This window comes from Eumetopias jubatus, unplaced genomic scaffold (assembly GCF_037043125.1).
Source record: "Eumetopias jubatus isolate StellerSeaLion01/CBP00866 unplaced genomic scaffold, mEumJub1_p1.0 scaffold_4, whole genome shotgun sequence".
Lineage (NCBI taxonomy): Eukaryota > Metazoa > Chordata > Mammalia > Carnivora > Otariidae > Eumetopias > Eumetopias jubatus.
The window spans coordinates 22,704,346-22,728,051 of NW_028274810.1; the positions used below are offsets into that span (position 1 = coordinate 22,704,346).

A 23,706-nucleotide genomic window follows, 5' to 3' on the forward strand; every position below is an offset into this window, starting at 1 on the left:
GAAACCAACTTTAGTTTCAAATTCAAAACTGTATAGTTTCTAACTGCACAGCCAGCTTAGCCACATGTACTTTTGGAAGCAACATGGTTACCAAATACACCTGTTTCACCAAACATCAGATAAGTAAACTGGTATACTCCAATAAGACAGGAAGAAGTACATCAAATACAGACCATGTCATTAAGTTGATCTGTACTCTCCAACACGGTAGCCACTGGCCACCTGTGGCTATTTAAATTTAAATTAATTAAAGTTATACACCCTATTTTTATCAAAGTATTATTTACAATAGCTAAGATATGGGACCAACCCTAGTGTACACACATAGATGAATGAATAAAGATGTGGTGTGTATGTATACACACACACACACACACACACACACACACACACACAGTGGAATATTACTCAGCCATAAGAAAGGATGAGATCATGCCATTAGTGACAACATGGATGGACCTAGAGAGTATAATGCTAAGTGGAATAAGTCAGACAGAAAGACAAATACCACATGATTTTACTCATATGTGGAATCTAAAACAAGAAATGAATAAACAAAAAGTAGAACCAGACCTATAAATAGAGAGAGCAAACTGCTGGTTGTCAGAGGGGAGAGGGGTGAGGTTCAGACAAAATGGGTAAAGAGGAGTGGGAGATACAGGCTCCCAGTTATGGAATGAATAAGTCATGGGGATATAAGATACAGGGAATATAGTCAGGGATTGGTATTGTATGCTGTTGTATGGTGAATGGTATTGTAAAGCTGTTGTATGGTGACAGACAGTAGCAAATTTGTGGTGACTGTAGCATAATGTATAGAGAAGTTGAATCACTATGTTGTACACCTAAAACTAATGTAATATTGTGTCAACTATAGTCAAATAAAAAAATTTTAATGAACTAATATTAAAGTTAAATAAATTAAAATTCAGTTCCCCCATCATATTAATTAGCCCATTTCAAGCATTCAAAAGCTTCATGTAGCTAATGGCTACTGATTTGGAAAATGAAAATATAGAACATGTCCATCATCGCAGAGAATGTTCTGCACTGATAGAAAACACCAATAAAGATGAAAAGGTGAGAACAAAAATAACTATAAAACACTTGAGAAATTGCCAAGTAACCTGAGTGAGGTACGGATAAAGCATTTCTTCGTTTGAAGAAATTGATGTCCTTCCTCTTCAGAGGCCTACGTAGTTCCCCATAGTGAAATTAGGCTCTGGGAATTCCTATCCCCTTTTGTTCAAGGAGGTCATATTTCCAAAAAGACAGTTTGAGACCTAGAGCAGGGAAGGAGAGAAAAATAGAAGAGGATCCTGTCCCCACTCCTTTCTACTGTCTCTCAAAGAAACAGGTTGCTGTAAGAGCATCAGAAGCTATACCTGCGTCTTGGCCACAGCACCAGGTTACGGGTAGATGAAAAGCAATCTGAACCCAGTGTCCCACCTTACAAAATCTTAAAGCTCAATGGGCCAGCTTTCATATTTCACAAAAGGAGGGATGAGCCTCAAGTCATACTAAGAAATGCAGTCAAAACCTTTGCACAGCCAAGAGCAATTTAGAACAGGTCTTCAAAAATCAGAAATGTTGCAGGCAAATACAAATCCAACAAACTCTATCTTTTTTTTTTTTTAAGATTTTATTTATTTATCAGAGAGAGAGAGACAGAGGCAGGCAGAGGGAGAAGATGTGGGACTCAGTCCCAAGACCCTGGGATCATGACCTGAGCCGAAGGCAGACGCTTAACCTACTGAGCCACGCAGGCGTCCCAACAAACTCTATCTTACGGCCATTTTGTATATTCTTTCCTCACAATGTTAGCATTTCTAAGAATATATATATGTATTTATAATAATATAGTTTTATGTTTTTACATTGTTTTCTAACTGGTTAAATACATTCTGAAAAAGTCAAGATCATTGGGGCAAAATATGGTCATAGTTGCTCACACTGTTCTGGGTTATCACCAATTTTGATATAATAAAATGCCATGAGTAAAGAAGACACCTTCCAACAATAAGCTTCTTTTTTTCCTTTAGGTTATTTAAATTCCAGTTAGTTAACATACAGTATATTAGTTTGAGGGACACAATATAGTGATTTAACACTTCCATACAACACCTGCTGCTCATCACAACAAGTGCCCTCCTTAATCCCCATCACCTGTTTCACCCATCCGCCCGTCACCTCCCCTCCGGGGAACCATCAGTGTGTTCTCTATAGGTATGAGTCTGTTTCCTTGGTTTGCCTCTCTCTCTCTTTTTTTCCCTTTGCTAACTTGTTTTGTTTCTTAAATTCTACATATGAGTGAAATCATATGGTATTTGTCTTTCTCTGACTGACTTATTTGGTTAGCATTATACTCTCTAGCTCCATCCATGTCGTTGCAAGTGGCAAGATATCATTCTTTTCATAACTGAGTAATATTCCACTGTGTGTGTGTGTGTGTGTGTGTGTGTGTGTATATATATATATATATATATATATATACCACATCTTCTTTATCCATTCATCAATGGACACTTGGGCTGTTTCCATAACTTGACTATTGTAGATAATGTTGCTATAAGCATCGGGGTGCATGTATCCCTATAAATTAGTATTTTTCTATTTTTGGGGTAAATACCTAGCAACAACATCCTTCTTTATAAGAATCCTCTTCACCAGAGGTGGGGGAAAATAGGAACACATTTAATAAGCCAGACCATTACTAGAGAGAAATACTAAAATACAAAAACCAATTGATATCAATTGAAATAAGTCAAATGTGCTAGAAAGTATAAAATACGTACTTGGGCGGGGCGCCTGGGTGGCTCAGTCATTAAGCATCTGCCTTCGGCTCAGGTCATGATCCCAGGGTCCTGGGATCGAGCCTCACATCGGGCTCCCCGCTACGCGGGAAACCTGCTTCTCCCTCTCCCGCTCCCCCTGCTTGTGTTCCCTCTCTTGCTGTGTCTCCCTCTGTCAAATAAATAAATAAAATCTTTAAAAAAAATGTTAAAAAAAATATATGTACTTGGGCAACTTGCAACCAAGGCAGGAGAATGAAGGAATTGGGCTCAGAGTAGAAGAAATGGAAGTCATCAACCTGGGGACAGTGAAAGAGGAGGAGAAATGGCAGAGAGGAGCCCTGCAGAGACATAAGAAAGAAAAACCTGAGGGCTGAGTGGGCTCCTAAGTCTGAAGTTAATGACACTATAGATAGTGTCTTCTCCATTCTGACAATTCCCAGGAAGAGGCCTCCAGAGCCACAATCAAGCAAGGGCCACCACTTTTTCTTGAGTGGGGGAGAGAGGGATAATCTGGTCTCATTTGGGCTCATTTGGGCAGGGAAAACCATGGATATATTATTTGATTATTTCAGAGTACCTTCAGCTTTCCCTCCGAAGGAATGAATGAATGAATGAACAAATGAACCTCTCTTACCTATTTGTAAATTTCCCCTTGTACGTTGGCAAATTATGGGTCAATAATCAGAACGAAACTCATAAATTATTCAGTAAAAATCAGTTAATCTGTCTTTTATTTGGTAAGTATAAATAGCTAAAATCAAATTCTTTCCTGCGTTAAAAGAATTGGGAGCCTTCCAAGTGGGGAGAGGAGAGAAGAGAGAGTCATCTCCTTCTGGGGAGGACAAAGAAATGGGAGCCCAAGGATCAGAGCAATCGTTTACCAGGGTCATCCACTACCCACAGGGTCACCCAATACCCACAGGGTCACTTAATACCCACACTGCTGGCCCTACAGATTTGAAGTAAAATATAAATTGGGCCTAGAAGCCTTTTTGCTATACCCAAAGTATCTAAGTCTTCTTATAAGACTTATGAAGTTTATCACATATCATTATTTTGTGTTTGGTTTTTCAAACAAACCCTAATTTAAGTGGGTCCATTCTCAGAGAACTCATTGTGTAAAGCACTATTGTACCTTACTCTGCATATCAGAAGTTTCATCTAAAAATTTTCAACTCCTCAGCAAAAAGATAAGCTATATTCCCAGCAGTACTCATTCATTCAACAAAATTTATGACCACTTACTCTGGGTAAGCACTATAAGTTGGTATACTAATCAGAGTACTGACAACAACAACAAAAAAATTTATTTTATTTTATTTATTTGGGAGAGGGGCAAAAGGGGAAGGAGAGGGAGAAAAAATCTTGAGTAGACTCCATGCTGAGCAGGGAGCCTGACTCGGGGCTCAATTCCATGACCCGGAGATCATGACCTGAGCCGAAACTAAGAGTCGGATGCTCAACTGACTGAGCCACCCAGGCGCCCCTACAAAAAAAAATTTTTAACTGCTTTACGATAGGATGGAAAAATTCTATAAGATTATTGCAAGGCATACCAACTCTTCAATTTTTTACCAGCACTGCTGACAGTTTTTGTCTATTCATTCACTCACTCACTCAAATACTTACTGAAAGCCTACAGACTGCTATTCCCTGCTCAAAAAGAGCTCACCACCCAATGAGAAGACAAGTAAACATTATCACAGTGTGATAAACACTGAGTAGCAGTACCCTCTGAAGCACAGTGAGATTACATATATGTGTGTACATATATACAATTTTAGTGAAATTAATCAGTGCAGCCCCATGGGCTCCACACACCACCTAATATTTTCCCTATCACTGGAATATTATCCACACCCCTCCAGTCAGATGATGAAGTTCTTGTACATGGCTAAAACTCATAATAGTCAAATTTCAAAAAGGCTTCAATTGCTTAGCAAACACCAATCTAAGAGTACAGTCTAAAGCCCTTACAGCTCAAGGCTTATACTCAAGCCCTTATGGCATAGCAAACCACAGTCACATTGACATTGACTTTCAGGGAAGAGAGATGGCGCATTGAAGAAGCTCCCCAACTCCAGAAAAGTCACACAGAGTCTGACAGAAAACTAAAGACCACTGGGAAACAAGGGGTTCTAGTCCCAACTGCATCGCTCAGTGTCCCTGGGGTGTGCCTTAGCCTCTCTGGCACTCCACATCCTCTTCCATCAGATGAAGCTGCTGAATTATGGTTCTAAAGTTCTTTCCAAATATTATATCATATCATATATCACATTTCTAGCCATTATATACATTATAGACTATATATGTATATTATAATATATACTGTGTGTATACATGTATATACACACATATGTATATACACACATATATATACATATATATACTAGAGTCTGAAGAGTCTAAGACTCTAGTTATACATACTGGACAAACCCATTCAACAGTTCACATGTTTCCCAGGGGCTACTAGCCCTATTGGATGCATTCTGCCCTCTCAATGTGTTGAGTCTGGGTACAAAGGCATTTCCCTCAGAATATCTCCTCCAAGGAGGAGAAGAACTTTACAGGTTTCTCCCCGAAATTCACTATGCTTTCTGCACAGCTGGGGAACAAACCCACAGACCAGGAAGTGTCTTTATAAGGTAGGAAGTTTGATCTCATTACCATTTACTTGCCTGCATGAAGTTAGACATTTGTTGAGATCACAAAGGAAGGAGAGAACCCCAATATCAACTCTGACTCCTGGTCTTTGGTACATTATTCTCGGTTCTTAGGAAAGTACAGGTACACAATACCAGAAGTATGAGGAAGCCTTCTCCGCTTAGTACCTTCTTACCCTGGGGCAAGTAGCGAGGCCCTGCTGCTGCTGTAAAATGGGTTAGTGTTGCCACTTTGCCTTAAAGCCAAACAACAGACTAGATGGTATCAAGCAAGCTTCCAGCATCAGAGTCTGTCATTCTGTGACTTCCCTCTTTGGAGCAAGTCAATTAATGAAAACCCCCTCTGAGACTCACAGTAATGAAAACAATAGGAGATTTCTTCAGGAATGCACTGGTAAAATTAAAATTCACTCCCACAACCACATTCTCAAGCAGTGTGAGTTAACCCCTTTATTCAACGGCAGGTATTGAAGGCAAGAGGGCTATGCACACAGTACACTCGTGGCTTTGACGGAAAACAGAATGATGACTGATGCCCTGTACCTAAAAGACTAACCCTCCTCACATTTCATAAAGTAACTAAGGCCTTGAAAAGGAAAATAATTACTCAAAAACCCAGTGATGATCATACTACCCCTCTAAGCTCTTGGAATTAAAAGCAAAACCCTCATACTTGACTGTGAGGTCCAGGCTGGTGCAGCCCCTACCTCTCTCTCTTTGGACTTCATTTCCCCAGTTTTACTACTAGTAAGCTCCAGCCAAGCTATTCTTTTTAGTCCCTACGTCAGGCCTTTAGCACATCACCCTCCCAGGCCTAGTTAACTTCTACCTATCCTTTAGGTGTCAGCTCTAGTCACACTTCCTCAGAGACTTCTTCTTCCCTGATCCCTCTCCCACCCCCCACCTCGGCCCTCACCCCATTTCACACACACCCCCACACTCCCATCCCACCCCCACAGGCCAGGCTCCATTGTTATGTGCTTCTAGCAGATCTCCGCTTCAGAGTACTTACTAATAATCCTATGTCTGAATATTTGATTAATATCCTCCCCACCGCTCACTGGACTATACAGAAGCTCCAGGAACATAGGGCTGGGTTCGCATGTGCTCGGTGTTATGTTATATCCCTAGTGCCTGGCACAGAGATGACTGAGTGAGGAACGAAAGACTGAGATGTGGCTGGTTCATCTGCAAAAACACTGCCTGTTTTCATTTAATCTTTCTAAACCATACACCAGATTAATGTGGGGAGAGATACCAGATGTCACATTTTATTAGCTTTAGGCACATAATAAAACTAACTAGACAAAATTGACAAAAATGACCTAAGATGTAAAGGCAGTAAAAGGGAAGGAGAATAGCAAGATGGCCCACCTCTCAAATGCAGGGAAAGGTCTAGAACCCAGCCCCACCATTCCCCCTTCAGCCTGTATCTCTATTACCAGCTTGCTCCCAGGGTAGCCCACTCCAGAAGTAACCCCCAATCAAAATAGACTCACCCTGACTATACATCACCCCAACTCCTTTTGTCTTAGCAGCCCCTTCAGTTCTGAGAGTTCTGCCGCATTAAAATCATCCTGAGCCTTTACTTTCTGGTTTTCTAGAGTTGCAGCCAATCTGCCGTGGGGCTCGCAGAACAAAGCGCAATGTTGGACCCTAGGGAGGGTCTATCAGAACAGGAAAGGCACTATTTTACAAGCCCACCATTCACAGCTTCCTAGAAGAGACCTTTTTAAACCTTTTCATCTCACATTTAGAAAAAAATAAAAATTTAACGTTTCAGATTAATTCAGCTACAGAAAATCATTCATTGACTACCAGGACTAATATAAATGCTATACCAATACCACGCCCTCTAAAAAGAAAGAGAAATATATAGAATAAGAAAACAGTTATTTGGGGCGCCTGGGTAGCTCAGTCGGTTAAGTGGCTGACTCTTGATTTCAGCTCAGGTCATGATCTCAGGGTTGTGAGATTGAGCCCCACATCGGGCTCTGCGCCGGGCGTGGAGCCGGCTTTAGATTCTCTCTCTCCCTCTGCCCCTCCCCCCTTTTCTCTCCCTCAGGAAGGAAGAGAGAGAGAAAGAGAGAAAGAGAGAAAGAAAAGAAAAGAAAAGAAAAGAAAAGAAAGAAAGAAAGAAAGAAAGAAAGAAAGAAAGAAAGAAAGAAAGAAAGAAAGAAAGAAAGAAAGAAAGAAAAAGAAAGAAAGAAAGAAAGAAAGAAACCAGTTATTCAAGGACCCCCAATTCAGAAATCTCAATCTGGAATAAAAATGAGAATTATAAGTAAGCCAAAAAAACAAAGTCATATTGTTTCTTCTAAAGCCTGCCACAAAACCCATGCCCTTTAGCCGTGTTTATAAGAGAATCCCACTCTCACACAGAGTCTATTTAGTCTTATTTTGTACCAAAGGCTAATAAAATATGATGTCTGGTTTCTACGCCCATAGTCTATTAGACTTATCAGACAGACCGTAGGGACGAGGCTGCTATTAGGCGGTGCCCCACTGACAGTAATGTCAAAAGCTAACCCAATAGTAAGCAGCACCTAAAACGTACTCAACTCCTAGTAGTCAGCCATCGATAAAAACTGACTGAATAAATTAAAACCACTAAAAGATAAGATGTTTAGCAAACAGGCACCATCTGCTACATAAACAGAGAGCCCTTCATTCCTTAGAAGCAGCTAAAACCATCCCTGAATTACAGGGAAACTGTATAAAAAATGCACTTATAATAGAGTCTGAGTATTACAGAAAAAAAAGCAAATCATAAGCAGTAAACTCTTCAAGAAGGCAGAAAGGCAGATTCATCTTAGAAAAGTCTCACAAGGGGCACCTGGGTGGCTCAGTCGTTGAACGTCTGCCTTCGGCTCAGGTCATGATCCCAGGGTCCTGGGATTGAGCCCCGCATCAGGCTCCCTGCTCAGTGGGGAGACTGCTTCTCCCTCTCCCACTCCCCCTGCTTGTGTTCCCTCTCTCACTGTGTCTCTCTCTGTCAAATAAATAAATAAATAAATAATCTTTAAAAAAAAGAAAAGTCCCACAAATGATAAAACTGCTTTCATATTTCAAGATGTGATTTCCCAACTCTTTGTAAGAGCTGCCTCCCTGGAATGCCACATTCCCAGACACAACCAGACAAATGCATTACTACAGTATAGCCATCAAGGAGAACAAATGTGAAATAAACCATCTTTGCTGGTTCTCCAAAAGAAAATTAAATTTTTTAACAAAAGAACAAGTCCAAACTAGCAAATTCTTCAATTCATCAATAGGATGTGAACATCTTTAAGACCAAAATATTAAATGTATAAATTAATACATGAAACATTTTATTCAGGAGTGCCTGGGTGGCTCAGTCGGTTAAGCCTCTACCTTCAGCTCAGGTCATGATCTCAGGGGCCTGGGATCTAGCCCCTGAGTCATCGGCCTCCCTGCTCAGCAAGGAGTCTGCTTCTCTCTCTCTCTTCCTCTGCCCCTCCCCACTGCTCGTTCTCTCTCTCAAATACATAAAATCTTAAAAAAAAAACATTTTATTCAAAAACTATAGTTCACACAAACTATTTCCTATAAAGGAATTCACTGTCAATTACAAATAATTGTGATCATTCACCAGATGTTTCTAAGTTATAAGGACCAGGAATAAATAGTACATACTTTCAATAAATAAGGTGATATTTTGATGGTTCTCATTCAACATCTGATTCTTTGGTGATCCTGGAAGTATTTAGATGATTAACAAAACCAAAGTTTTTTTAGGTAAACTGAAACGAAAGCTGAAAAAAAGATTTTTTTAAGGCACCTGGGTGGCTCAGTCGTTAAGCGTCTGCCTTCGGCTCAGGTCATGATCCCAGGCTCCTGGGATTGAGCCCCGCATCGGGCTCCCTGCTCCGTGGGAAGCCTGCATCTCCCTCTTTCACTCCCCCTGCTTGTGTTCCCTCTCTCGCTGTGTCTCTCTCTGTCAAATAAATAAATTTTTTTTAAAGTTTTTTTTTAAAGAAACAACGAATTTGACACTTAAGCTTATAAAGCCCAGTTCAAATCAGGGAGTCAGAAAGGAACTTAAGATCAGCGTCCCACCCACCTTCTCAGGGTTTAAACAAGTAAATATCTAAAAATCCTGAGCAGGCATTGTCTGTTTTTTTCCTTAAAGATCATAAAAGACAAAGACTCCTCTTTTACTTTCATTATAAACCCCCCTTTTCATGTCCTTTCCTCATCCCCAAAATAAAACCAAGCAATAAAACGGCAAACCCTCCTTCTGATTTATATACATTGCCTCCTTTAAGATGTCCCTTTGTCCCAGTCACCCAGGCCAGAAACCTTGAACTTACTTTCAATTCCTCACCTCTATCCCCAACCTGGTCAATCCCAAATACAGTCAATCCATCCCTTCTAGCTTCTTCCCCTTCTAGCTTCTTCCCCGGGTCTGGCCTTTCTGTTCCCACCGTTACATCCCTAATCCAATCCTACCAAAGCCTAAACAGACCCCCACCTCCCAGCCTAAACCAGAGAGCTCTGACCAGTCTCTCTGCCATTGATAAACCAGCAAAAGTGAGGTCCAAATGGTTTTCCCATCCAGTCCCCAACTACGTCTGCATTCAAATATTTTGAATCCCCGGCACCTCTCTGCATTCAAATATTTTGCCTCACCTAACAGAATCTTGCTAACCCCAAACACTGGAATCTCTACTTTCTTTCCTTCCTCTTTCGCTCACTCATTCATTCATTCAGCTAAAATTTCTGGAGCACCAGCTGTGCGTCAGGCACCGCGCTGGGTTGTAGGGATACCATGGTAAGCAAAAACAGTAGTACTTGTGTCCTCACAGAGATGATGAAATACACTCTTTGCTCTTCCACGCCCTTCAAAAGCTAGTTCAAACCATTCTATGAAGTCTTTATCACCCTGGGCAGTAATAATCTCTGCGTTTCTTGGATTCCTAACACATACCTTTGCAGCCTTTGTCATATATTGCCCTTCACTGTATTCATTGCCTTGTTTATGTATTTGTGTACCCCCAGAGCATTAACACAGAGCTCCGCCCAGAAATCTAGCCCACCTAAATGGTAGTTCCTTCTCCAGCAATTTTCAACCACTTCTAAGTTTTAAGTGTTGCTTTTTTCACTTCCTATGAAAATATGTCAAGGGTCTTTTTTTTTTTCCTCTCTCTCTTTTTTTTTTTTTTAAGCACAAAAGTGTATTAAAGCTGTGGGTAAGTAAAAGTCATTTGCTTTGGGCTTTGGAATGTGTTTATGAACTTACAAATGAGAACATCTGATGTCTTAGGAATCTACTTCAAACAAAATAATGAAGCCACCCCATGGTGACTTGGCATAGAAAGAACTTGGATGGCAGACGGCTCTCCATTGGACACTCCTACAGCCCATTTGGATCCTTTGTCAGTCTGCCTGATTAAGACCAGCAATGTTAGTTTTAACTGAGTCCTTAGCACCTTGGTTAAATTTTATGTATTTGTCAGGCTCATCTTAAGGAAATTGAAAAAACTGAATAATAATTGTCCTTATGAAGATTGGAGACAGACTACCCACTATGAATGCCTAATAGGTCAAAACAGCAAGTATTTTTTTTTTAATGACTTACTTATTTGAGAGAGAGAGAGAGAGCACAGTGGGGAGGGACAGAGGAAGAGAGAAACTCAAGCAGACTCCACACTGAGCATGAGCATGGAGCCTGACTCAGGGCTCGATCCTATGACCCTGAAATCACAACCTGAGCTGAAACCAAGAGTCATCTGCCCAACCGACTGTGCCACCAAGGCACCCCAAAACAGCAAGTATTTAATTAACTCAATAACTAGAAAGTAAAATTTGACTCTAGTATGTCACTGAATTTAGAATTGGCCAGTCAGTGTATACACAGAAATGCGCATTTCCTCATCACATATACTATGTAGTACTGTCAGTTATATATACAGATACACACACACACACAACAAAAACTTATGTGTTCAAAACAGAGGATGAAATAAAGTAGCCCTGAACAATGCTGAGTTATTTTTGAAAGGTTAGAAGAAAGGAGAAAGGGAGAAGAAAGTATAAATACACCATCTTTTAAAGCTAAAAAGTTTTCTGAGTTTTTAGGAGAATTCTATGCAGAAACTATTATATCTTAAGTTATACCAGTTAAGAAGCAAGAACATTTCACTAGACAGCCTGCAAAAGAAGTTTTCAGAAGCTGGGCTTCTTTTGTTTTCATCCATCCTATTAATATATAATGATAATTAATTCAACTTATTTTCTTTTTGGGGGGGTAGTCCACTGAAAGGGAAAAAAAGTAAAATTATACCCACAAAAGTGGAAAAATCATTTTCATTACCACCACACATTCCCACATATGGCCCGGACATAAAGTTGGTGCCCACACTGTCAGCAGCACGTTTCCTACCAAAGCCATCACCACCCAAGTTAGAAGGGCCAGGCATGCCAGGGAGGGGTGGGGCTGTTCTGCACCCTCCCCACAAGCCTCCAGCTCAAGACAACTGGGAACTTGCTAGAAGCATAAGAATATGAACTCCAAGACCAACTACCCATGGCTTGAATCCCAACTCAACAACTTAACTACTAGCTCAATGACCTTTGGTGCTGCTTACCCTCCGAGCCTCAGCTTCCTCATCTGTAAAGTGGTGATAATAATGGCACCTAACTCCCAGGGTTCTTCTGAAGACTGAGTGAATGCATACAGAGCACACAGAACACTACCTGGCACGGGACTATAAATGTAAGCTATTGTTATGACTTGATTTTTATTCCCATGGGGAAATTTGTCTCCAAATTCAACTATATCTCCTCTTCTGTCAATATCATAGTAATTGATAATGAAAGCTGGGGTACCAAATGATGGCCCTAAGACGCTATAAGATCATATATTTGTCTATGTGTGCATGTCCATAAATGGCATTAGCCACTAAATTAACCTACTTGCCACAAATTTAAAAAATTTTAGAAGATTTATTTATTTATTTTAGAGAGAGAGAGAGCATAAGCAGGAGGGGCAGAGACAGAGGGAGACAGAGAAACTCCATCCATCTCCCCTCTGAGCACAGAGCCAACAAGGGGCTTGATTTTACGACCCTGAGATCACAACCTGAGCCGAAACCAAGAGTCGGGCACCCAAAGGACTGTGCCACCCAGGCACCCCTGCCACATATTAAATTGAAAACAAAAAGGGTTCCTTCTCACTCCATTCCCACAAATATTTCCAAGCAAGGGAAATTTTTCTGTATTTCTCTCAAAGATGTCCTAGGTCCACATTCTGACTCACACCTATTCGGCAGACTATAGAAGAAAACAGTCTTCTATACATTATTTACTCAAGAATCCCTGGTTGCATTAATATCAGGGTGCTTTAATAAAGTCTAAGTGAAAATTGAACATTTTAAATTATTTAAATCTTCAATTTAGCTAATTAGTCCTCATTAGAGGCTGCTCATTCTTCCATGCTAAAACATTTGGTGAAATGCTTCGAGTCACTTCAGAAACTGCTTAATATTCAGTCCCCAGAGTATGTCCATGAAAAGTTCTCTCCTGCATTCTCAATACCTTTCCTTTGCAAACAAAATGAGAGAAATGAAAATGGACAAGGCTGAAAATGAAGACCCTCTACACTATCCCTCACAGCAAACTGGCTTTCCATGCATTAACATCCAACCCTATTCCCATCATCATAGTCAGGAGGGGCACACAAAGGTTATAACAATTAACATATTTCATCTTGCTAACTTTTGAGCAAAAAATATTTGAGCCAAGTTATAAAAAGTAAGCCTCTATTTGGATTACAGGGCCCAATTCCAAAACCAAAGAATTAGCCTTTCTGGAGAGTTGCATGTTATTTGTAGCTAATCAAATACAGATAATCTTTGAAAGGCTCCCTTTTTATGGGGCTATTTTTGTCCCACGGGTGTGTTAGCCTATACTCTGATTTTAATTCTGATCTGTGGAATCATAACTGTATGATAAATGTATGGCTTTCTTATCAACCACATTTTATTTTACTAAAACTCCTCAGGCCTTTATATTAATGTGATAAATTCTGTTTTAAAATCAAACTTTCATTTTCATTTCATTTCATTTCATTTCATTTCAAATTCAGACTTTCATTTCTAATAAATAGCCTCACCTCATGGGGCCACTTTGTTAAATTTTCTCCACCAGCTTCTCAGAAGGTTGCTATTTCAGTCATGGAGCACTATCATCCCCTTAAAACTAACTAAACATCTGCACAAAACAGAGCTGCGTCCAGAGTACCCACAGCCTAATAGTTAAAGAGTCTATTTCCTGATTCAAAAATAATAGTTGCATTTCCAAGGTGATAATTTAGCCAGAGAGGCAGCATTTCATTTATACATTCAGTGAGTAAGTACACAGTTACAGGGCTGTACAAGACCTGTGTGATAATGTGTGTAAACACAGTCCTTTCAGGTGCCTGGGTGGCTCAGTTGGTTAAGCGACTGCCTTCAGCTCAGGTCATGATCCCAGGGTCCTGGGATCAAGCCCCACATCGGGCTCCCTGCTCGGCGGAGAGCCTGCTTCTCTCTCACCCTCTGTCTGCCACTCTGCCTACTTGTGCTCTCCCTCTCTCTGTTAAATAAATAAAAATCTTAAAAAAAAAAAAACCCTTTTTCAAAAAAAATTGTGTTAGTGTGTATTTTAGTCTAGTTGAAAATAAAGTCAGCAGGGCGCCTGGGTGGCTCATTTGGTTAAGCGACTGCCTTCGGCTCAGGTCATGATCCTGGAGTCCCGGGATCGAGTCCCACATCGGGCTCCCTGCTCGGCGGGGAGTCTGCTTCTCCCTCTGACCCTCTTCCCTCTCGTGCTCTCTATCTCTCATTCTCTCTCTCTCAAATAAATAAATAAAATCTTTAAAAAAAAAAACACTCCTTTCCCTGGAGAGGTGTACAGTATGATTTGACAGTCAAGATTTTTCTCCCTACAAGACATCCTCCACAGATAGAACACAGGTTATTCTACATGCTTCCAGGGGCTTTGCAGAATCTCTCAATCTACACTTCCCAAAGAAGCAGTGCTGACAAGATGAATTCCCAGGCCTCTGTCCTTCCTCCCTTTCTTCTCTCTCTCTGCCGTTTGTCCACCTCTTTCTCTGTCTATTTCCTCCTCCTTCCCTTGCCCCTCTCTTCCTAGCCCTGCCTGTGAAATACAGACCTTGATGTCTTCTCTTTCTTCCCCCAAATCACATCATTCTCGCAGCTTTATCAACCCTTTGGGGAAAAGTCCCCAAATTTAAGAACTTCAAGTCTATGTGATGTCCCTTAAATTCCTTAAATTCAACCTGATCAAAATGGAATGCCTGATGTCCCCACTAATACCAATTCCTCCACCCTACTTCTTGCTCAGCGAACGGCCCCGGCAGGCTCACTGGGACCCAGGCTGTGTTAAGGACTTCTTTCCTCCCTCTTTTTACCCAGCAGCCCCCAACCCACCCACCTGATCTGCTGCCAGTCACGTGGATTCAGATCTCTTCTGTCCACCACCATTGCCACCAATCCTAATCTAGGCACTTATCTTCCCCTTGAACATTCCAGAATTTTTCTAAGTGGGCTTCCACTTCCACCCTAACCCACCTTAAATGATGCTATCGTATTAACTTTTTGAGAGGAGATCTACATACTCCAGAACCAGAGGGCCCAGTCTCAAACTCTAGCTCTGCTACGTCTTCATTCTGGGACCTTGGGCAAGTTACCTAACCTCTCTGTACCCTAACTCTCATCATCTCTGTACACGAAGGATGATAATAGTACCGGCCTCGTGGAATTGTTGTGAAAATAAAATGAATTCATGATTAATAGTTGTGGGGCACCTAGAACAGCACCTAGCATACATTTAAACGCTCAATAAATGTTTGCCATTATTTGCCCTTAGCCCAGATCCAGTCATACCATGGACTGCCCCCAAAACCCATAGGAGTCCAATGACGTCCAATGAAACGGTGGATCCCCACTCTGGCATTCAGTCTGCACCCCACTGACCTTTCAACTTCATATTGCACATCCCCCGGGGACCTGAATATATACCATGCAAATTGGGGGACTTACTAGTCCCTGAACCCACTCCAGAACCTCCTTCCTCATCCTTGCTGTTCTTGCTCCTGGGATCTCTCCTCTCACATCTCTGCCTGATAAAACTCTGTCCACCCTTCAAACCAACTGTAACTCCATGAAACCCTTTTCTAAACACTTCAACGAAATGTGCTCCCACCTGCCTGGGAACCCCTCTTAGCACAGCGGCTATGCTAACCTGAAGACAGTTCTCTTTCTGTACCTCTCACTGCACTGCTCTCATTCTCCCTACAGGCTTGTGGCTCCTCGAAGGTCATATGTGCATTCATCGTCACCGTATTCTCTCCAGCATCTAGCCATGAGTAATATGTTGGGGTTACAAAAAAGATGGAATCATGGCTGATCGGAAGCACAGCCACTGCTGTGACACGGTAGCTGGGCAAGTCCAAACCCAGAGAAGTGTATGCTCTGCCCAGACAGGGGTCCTCTTCACAGTTTCAGATGACATCAAAACTCACAATAGAAAGGGGATGGTCTCTCCAGCAAGTCCTTCTTTACAAGACACCAGAAATACAGTAAAATAAATATAAGAGGAATGGGATTTGTCGCCCTATCCTAAAATAGCAACATTAAAATACTCAAAAACCATTCCTCACCTATCAATACCACAATCAAAAAACCATCGAGCAACTGCGTTGAGTGGCTAAATGTAATTTCCTGCTAGATCTACCATTGAGCCATCCCTAAAGAAGCAACTCAGACCTCAATGACAGAAGCTTGTTCCGTGATGTATTAACAGCCTCTGGCATGTCAGTCATTGCAAAATAGAACATAATGACACATCCACAGTCCCTACCCTCAGACGCACAAGAGGTCCCCAAACCCTAACCTCACAAAAAGAAAGCCACAACAATGCACATTGCCAACAATAGAGTGCTCAGTCACTAAACACAGCTAGCAGTGACGTCATCCAGGTATGGGGTCAGGGAGCAGGCAGCGCAGTCCTCCACTGGGTCTAGGGGCAGGGCTGTAATCTGACACCAGGGATTTAGACCTCTTTGCCGCAGCAAAGGACTCTTTCATTCCCACTTTGACTTCAGCCATTCAAGAAGCATCCTGCCTCCAGCACCACTAAGAGCAAAGTCCTGAAGACATCAGTCTCAAGAATCCCTATGATGAAGTGACAGTTAAAGACAGTTTGCCGTCAAATAAAAGACAACACTCTTAAAAGTTGAGAATGCTCTCACTCTTCAAATGCCTTTGTGGTACCCACACATCCTTAGGCAGATCAGCCAAAATCCCTTTTAACCAAAATCCCTTTTAAGGGGACTTGTCCTAGGAAGCTTACTAGAGTCACTATGGTTCATTCAACTATGTTCATTCAATTGCCTGTTTGGTTAAACAACAAGAAAGTCAAATTAAATGTTTAAGTTAAAATATACTGGACTACTCTGAAACACCAGCACTTTTATTTTTTTTTAAGATTTTATTTATTTATTTGACAGAGAGAGAGATAGTGAGAGCAGAAACACAAGCAGGGGGAGTGGGAGAGGGAGAAGCAGGCTTCCCGCCAAGCAGGGAGCCGGATGCGGGGCTCGATGTGGGGCTCAATGCTGGGCTCGATCCCAAGACCCTGGAACCATGACCTGAGCCAAAGGCAGATGCTTAACAACTGAGACACCCAGGAGCCCCAACACCAGCTCTTTTAATGAGAACATAATCAAGTCAATTCAGCCTTCCTATTCCTTATTATCTGTTGCTTTTATTGAGTAGAGGTTTATCTCCCTTTAATTAAATTTTTATTGCCCTTAAAGTATTAAGATATCCTTTTCCTCTAAATTAATTGCCTTTCACAGATAACAATTTCCTATTCTTATTTTACACTCTCAAATCCTAATCCCACAGAAGCAAAGTAACCAGAGAAAGTAAATCAGCACTCCTATACCACTTCCTCAAAGACAAAGAAAGTAATACTCGGAAGCCTGGGGCACCCAAAGAAAATAATCCGATAATTTCTCACACAGGTAAAACCTTACTCATAGATATGACTTGGGTACAGCTACCTTCAGCTAAACATGTCCCACTTTCCAAAAACGAGCTGCAGAAACAAAAACATCCTGAGAGACAACAGAAGCCTTGTGAACTGGAAGGCTGAAGCACCTGTAATACACACACTTCCCTGTACTCTGTGGGTGCTCCATAAATACTCCCGGGCTGATTCACAGGCCAATTACAGCGTCTAGCAAGGACAGAGTCTCCCTGGTCCTACTCTGGGGAGTGTTAGGTATCTACGGTTGCAATTTGTGGTGGTGGCAGGAAGAGCTCATAGAGAAAAAGGTCTAAAATGACTGGGCTGTTGACAGGGTCACATTATGTTAACTTCGCCTGCACCTCTCCCCAAGCATCTGAGTCTTCAAAAAATGATGTTGTTATTTTCACCACGGGGGGGGGGGGGAGTGCGGAGTGAATAAAACTGCCATAAAGGTGCATAGGGTTCCTTCACCAAAGAGCCAGCCAACAGGCTAAAAAGTTAAGAGGAAAAAAAAATAGAAACTTACTTTTCATAGACCAGCTCCTCATCGATGGAGAAATAGTGGGTATTTACTGTGCTTTTTGGTCTATTCCTTAAAGTAGCAAAATATAACCGATCTGAAAGACAAGTTTAAAAGACGGGAGAAAACGTATGAGAAGTAGGGAAGCTGAACGTGGGGAGTGGTGATAATACACGAAAGATCAAAATAATAACTCCTACCCATTATTTAAAGACCCCATTAACACGTGGAATTCTTGCAGAAACCTGATCTCTCCCAGAAACCCAGAGACCAAGAGCACAACGGAGAGGCGAGAAGGGGGACCCGACTGAGACACTCAGCTGGGAGGCAGAGTTCCCATAATCTTCCCTGTTTCAGGCCAGCGGGAGCAGACAGAAGCTGGGGGTACCCGTAGAACTGGAGATGCAAGTTTGGCTCACAAATCTCCAGACCTCAGCAGCTGCGGAAGGGGAAGAGAGGCGAGCCTGCAGCTCCGAAGACTTCAAGAAGAGGAAGGGAGGAAGAAGACAGGGAGGTGTGCCTGGGGGGTGTCCCGAAAACCGAGAAGAGCAAGAGCGGGATAAAGGAGACCGAAAAAATCTACCGGAGCAGGATCCCCACCAGCTGCTGCGTGCAGAAGCCGGACCGAACCCGGCGCTGTCCCATTACCGGGCGGGAAGGCCATCCGAGGGAGCTGCAGAGGGAACCAGGGACGCAAGAAAGACAGAGAAGCCGGAAGCAGGGGGTCCTCGGGGAGAGGACAGTACGGAGAGGGGACGAGAGCGCGCGCAGCGGCTGCAGGACACCGGAGGCCCCTGGAGAAGCCAGAGGCAGCGGCTGGGACGTAGGGGTTAGAAGTGAAGAGTTGGGGGCGAGGGAGGGTTGGAGGATGCGGGGCGGCTGCTCCTCACCTTTCATGAACTCGCAAGCCCCGATTAGTTCCCCTGACTCCGCTGCCATCTTAAGCGAGATACGCACGGGGGAGGGCTGGGTCGTGGCCAGCTGAGGTCACCCGCCCCCGGGGGCTTCCCCACTGCCCAGGAGCCGGGAAGCTTGCAGTCCCGAACACCGAACCCGCCCGAGAGAGGCAGCAGGCGCCGAAGGCGGAGGCGGCTGGGGGGTCAGCGCGCGGGGCGCCCCGGGAACATTCCGTGGGGAACCCGAGCCCGCTCCGCGCGGGGCGCACACGCCCCAGGCTGTGGCCGCTCCGATTCGGACCCGGCTGCTGTCGCTGCTCCGCCGCCGCCGCGCCAGGGAAACGCAGACCAGCTCTCACGGCCGGGAAAAGTCTTCCCCCCGCTCCCAAAGTGATCATAGAGGAGGAGACGTTTGGCCCCGATCGCGCCCGTGGCTACTCGTGCGGCAGCGGGCAGGACTCCGGTGCCCGCGGGCTGGCAGCAGCTGCTCCGGCTCCTCCTTCGCCACCTCCTTTCAGCAGCAACTCTTCCTCCTCCTCCTCCCTAGGTCCGCCCTCAGACCTTCCTCCCCGCCCTCCCTCAGCCCCCTCCACTTTCACGGCTCCGCGGCCATCCCTTAAAGGGACAGCCCCGCTCCTTTCTCGGTGCCGGCCCCGTGCCCCAGTTACCAGGCGCCCCGCGGGTCACTAGGAGCCAGTTGCTAAGGCTTTGTTGCCGTCCACCAATTGCTGTACAGGAAACGGGGCCCTCGGCCCCCGGGAGACGGGCGGGGCTTCCAGACCAGAAACTTATGAATGAAACGGTGGAGTAGGGAGTGGATGTCGGGAAAGGGGCTATTGCGGCTTCATAGGCAAGGATGCGCCCACTAAGTCTTCTCTCCCTCTAGATTTTCCTTCTCTTTCACCCCCTCACCCACGTTCTCCTAAACTCTTGCGCTCGCGCGCGCGCGCACACACACACACACACACACACACACTTAAAAGACCTCAGATCTCCGCGCCCCGCCTACCATAGCAGATCTTTCAAGCGTTCCGCATCCCCCCCACTGACTGATCTCAATCTTTATTAAAAATAAATAAAATTTAAAAAGAAGCGCTACCTCCTCGCTCAAAAGAATATGTACCGGTTACCTCTAACATACTGGACTTTGGTATAACTTGTGCTTTGTTCTCATGGGGGAAAACGTTCCCACCCGGTCCCCCACGTCCTCTCAGTGGGGCCACCACTGTGGGCACGAAATCATCACAAATGCCCAACCTTTATATTGCTCTGGCCCGTGGGGGGGGGGGGGGCGAGGAAGCAAGGCCAGCGACACAGGAGAGGACCACTTGAACACGGGGGAAATTAACACAAAAGAATCTCTTTACGTAGTCTTAGCTGAAGCGCTGCAGGGAGTGGGTCGTCTCAAAAAAGCCCCTGTCTTGTTTCTGTGAAGCTCTTCATATTGTTTGAACAACTTTGATACAGGGTGCCCGAAGACGCGCCTAATTACAGGAGAGTCCCTTGGATATGAAAATGGCGCTACGGCTCCATCATCAGAAGAGCATGCGCTCTGAGCGGTTTCTCCAGAAACAGAAAGGGATTTGCGCCCGCCTTTGGGAGAAAGGGGGCGCGCGAGTGAAGAACGGCCCCGCCGACTTTGAAGGAGCGCTGTGAGGCCAGCGTGCAGAACTCAACTCCTTGGTCTTAGCTCGTTAGTCCAAAAAGCGAAACAGTAACAGAAAATAAATATAAGCTGCTTTTGGAAACCTGAATGGTTTGATTTTTTTTTAACTGTTCTCATAAGAAAAAAAAATGTATTTCTTAGATATTCAGAAACAATAGAACATCTCAATTCTAATCAAACATGTCCTTGTAAGAGAGTAAAAAAAAAACCCTAACATCCAATTCTTTAGACCATATAAATTTAAAGATGGAAGAATCATTGAGAAGCACCTCCTATACCCTATGCCCATACAGCACCGTTTAATCTTCACATGAAAAAAAAGTATATATATATATATATATATATATATATATATAAGAGTTTTTAGAACTATAAAAGTCCTGAAAGATGAATTGTAATGAGTGTTTTGCGTTGAGATGCATTCAGTGTCTTACAGGCCACTGGCCATGGCTATGGAGTTCTAAAGGAGGAAAATATCTCTCAAATATGTTGTCCACACTCACACGATTACTTGAATTTTGCCCGATATTCCCCCAGTCTTGGTGTCAACAATCATGTTGGCCAAATCAAATTATTTTATTGAAAATTTCTAACACTTTTTTGTATGTGAAAGGTGGCAAAGGAAAGCAAAGGAATGTCAACAAACTTAACCCCTTTGTTTAGAAGTCTGAATTCATGGTGGTAATCTGTTTCCAAATTTGCTGATCTAACATTCCTGTAGAATCTAAATTCACTTGCAAATTTCCTAAAAACTTTTCATCTCAGTCTGTATTGGAAAAATTGCATGAAAAAAGAAGTCCACATTCTCATACAACATATAAACTTTTAATCTCACGAAGTCAATATAGTCTAATGAACTCTAAATCTGCATTTTCAGAGAAAGCAGCTTTAATTGAACACCCTCTTGTTATTTTCTAAAATGAATTTACAAAAACATTTCTTTCACGTAATTCCCTGGCTTAGAAATTTTGGTCATGGGGGTGCCTGGGTGGCTCAGCCATTAAGCGTCTGCCTTCGGCTCAGGTCATGATCCCAGGGTCCTGGGATGGAGCCCCACATCGGGCTCCCTGCTTAGCGGAAGGCCTGCTTCTCCCTCTCTAACTCCCCCTATGTTCCCTCTCTCGCTGTGTCTCTCTCTGTCAAATAAATAAAATCTTTATTAAAAAAAAAAGAAATTTTGGTCATGAAGAGTGAATTATGTTCTGAACAAATAAAAGTTTTTAAAATTAAGAACTCAAAATGAAAAAGTTTCTTTTTCCTTAGCATATTTACAATATGGGTACTATAATGAAATTCTTGAAGACTCTCTAAGTAATTTTTTAATGTTGCACAAAAGAAAAATAAATGATTATCAGTATAATGAAATCTCTCTAAACCAAAATCCGCACAATCTAAAAGATACGGAATATTCTACAAGGAAAATTGCAAACAAGCTAGTGCATACGCATAGCACACATCCACCTCAAGGTTCTAATGAGATCATAAAATGCTTTATTCCCTCAATTACCATGAGGTCAGTGTTCCTATTGGCTGCAGTTTCATAATGAAGGCATGATTTCAGTCTATGGAGGAAGATAATGGAAGAAACTTCTTTCCAATTGTCCAACTTAATAAAAGTGTTAGGAAATGACTTTAATTTTGAAGAACAATAAAGAAACGTGTTTCACACATAAAGAAAATACTGAGAGAATTAAAATGTCACTCAATGAAGAAAAGGAAGGAATATTATACATAGAAATCTAACAGTTAAGTATAAAATTGTCTCAACGACAGTAACTCTGTGAACATCACTTGAATCCTGTCTCTCACACAGTGAGAGGCAGTCTACAGACTATATGTGTGTACCTGCAGAGCTAGAAAACTCACTGTAGGAGGCAGCTCCAAAATTTGTCACCAAAATATATCTGGTTCTAATTCTGCCCCTTGAAGCCGTACTGAACACCCTTAGTCATTCTTGAACATAACGCCTCTTCAAAAATGCAAAGGCAGCTCCCCTGGGCCACTTCTTCCTCTTAGTCTTTCCCAGATTAAAATCCTCATTTCTTTCAACCTTTTCTTAAATTACATGGCTTCAAGTTCAGTCACTTTCTTCTCCAGTGTGTCTATCTCCCTTAATAAGTGTGTCCCAGAATTGAATGCAGGCCAGTGATGACCTAGTGTGACTAGTTCTGAGATCAGAAAAAAGCACTGATAGAAGATTCAGATGAGAAGAAGGCGATGAAAAACGTAAAAGAACCAACTTTGATCATTTAGCTACAAAAAGAAGGAAACTATTCTCTGTTGTTGGAGAAGGGTAAGGGAAAAGTTGCTTAGGCTAATCAAAGACCTGACAACTGTGATATTTACATATTCTATTCAAAGTGTCATTTCTTATTAGGATATAGTATGGGAACATGCTCTTTTAGTTGCTTTTTTCAGTCATGCTGATATTATATGAGTAAGTAAAAAGCTATAGAATACCTACTTTGAATTATTTTTTTTTAAGATTTTATTTATTTATTTGACAGAGAGAGATATAGCGAGAGTGGGAACACTAGCAGGGGGAGTGGGAGAGGGAGAAGCAGGCCTCCCGCGGAGCAGGGAGCCCTGATGTGGGGCTCTATCCCAGGACCCTGGGACCATGACCTAAGCCGAAGGCAGACGCTTAACGACTGAGCCACCCAGGTGCCCCCATACTTTGAGTTCTTTCTAAAAATTAATTTTCAGTTTAACTGTGAAACAAGGAAAACTGTGCTTCTGAGTAATTTGATATTCAAAGTAATTTGAATTGTTTAAATATTTTGATTCCTTGTCTGGTACCAAAAATAATTTAAAGCAATTTTTAGTTATAATTGCTTTAAATTATTTTATATTGTATATTATTATATATTATTACATATTATATATTATTATATATAATAATGCTTATAATATAATAATAATATAATAATAGTGTTTCTCAATGATTCTTCCAGCTTTAAATATATATATATAATTATATATAATATATTATATATATAATTACAATTACAAACTGTTATTACAGAACAATCAAAATATCAAAAATATGTAGATAATGTGACTCATGAAACAGCTGCCCACAGGTGCTAAAATCTTGGCC

The 23,706-nt window shown here is 42.3% G+C and overlaps 1 protein-coding gene across 4 annotated transcripts in view; it reads right to left on the reverse strand.

Moving 5' to 3' along the window:
* The window catches only part of CDC14A (cell division cycle 14A), a 178,992-nt gene extending 159,325 nt beyond the window's left edge, over positions 1–19,667 (reverse strand). For 3 of the 4 annotated variants that reach the window (XM_088022344.1, XM_028101915.2, XM_088022343.1), the window contains exons 1-2: positions 18,935–19,442; positions 18,051–18,141 (exon numbers count right to left, since the gene is read on the reverse strand). In XM_088022344.1, the coding sequence (XP_087878470.1) occupies positions 18,051–18,141; positions 18,935–18,983 (140 nt within the window). In that variant the 5' untranslated portion in view covers positions 18,984–19,442. Of the gene's footprint in view, positions 1–18,050; positions 18,142–18,934; positions 19,443–19,608 lie in introns of those variants that run through there. The other variant, XM_088022345.1, reaches the window with a different exon arrangement.
* Between the last annotated feature and the right edge of the window lie 4,039 nt (positions 19,668–23,706).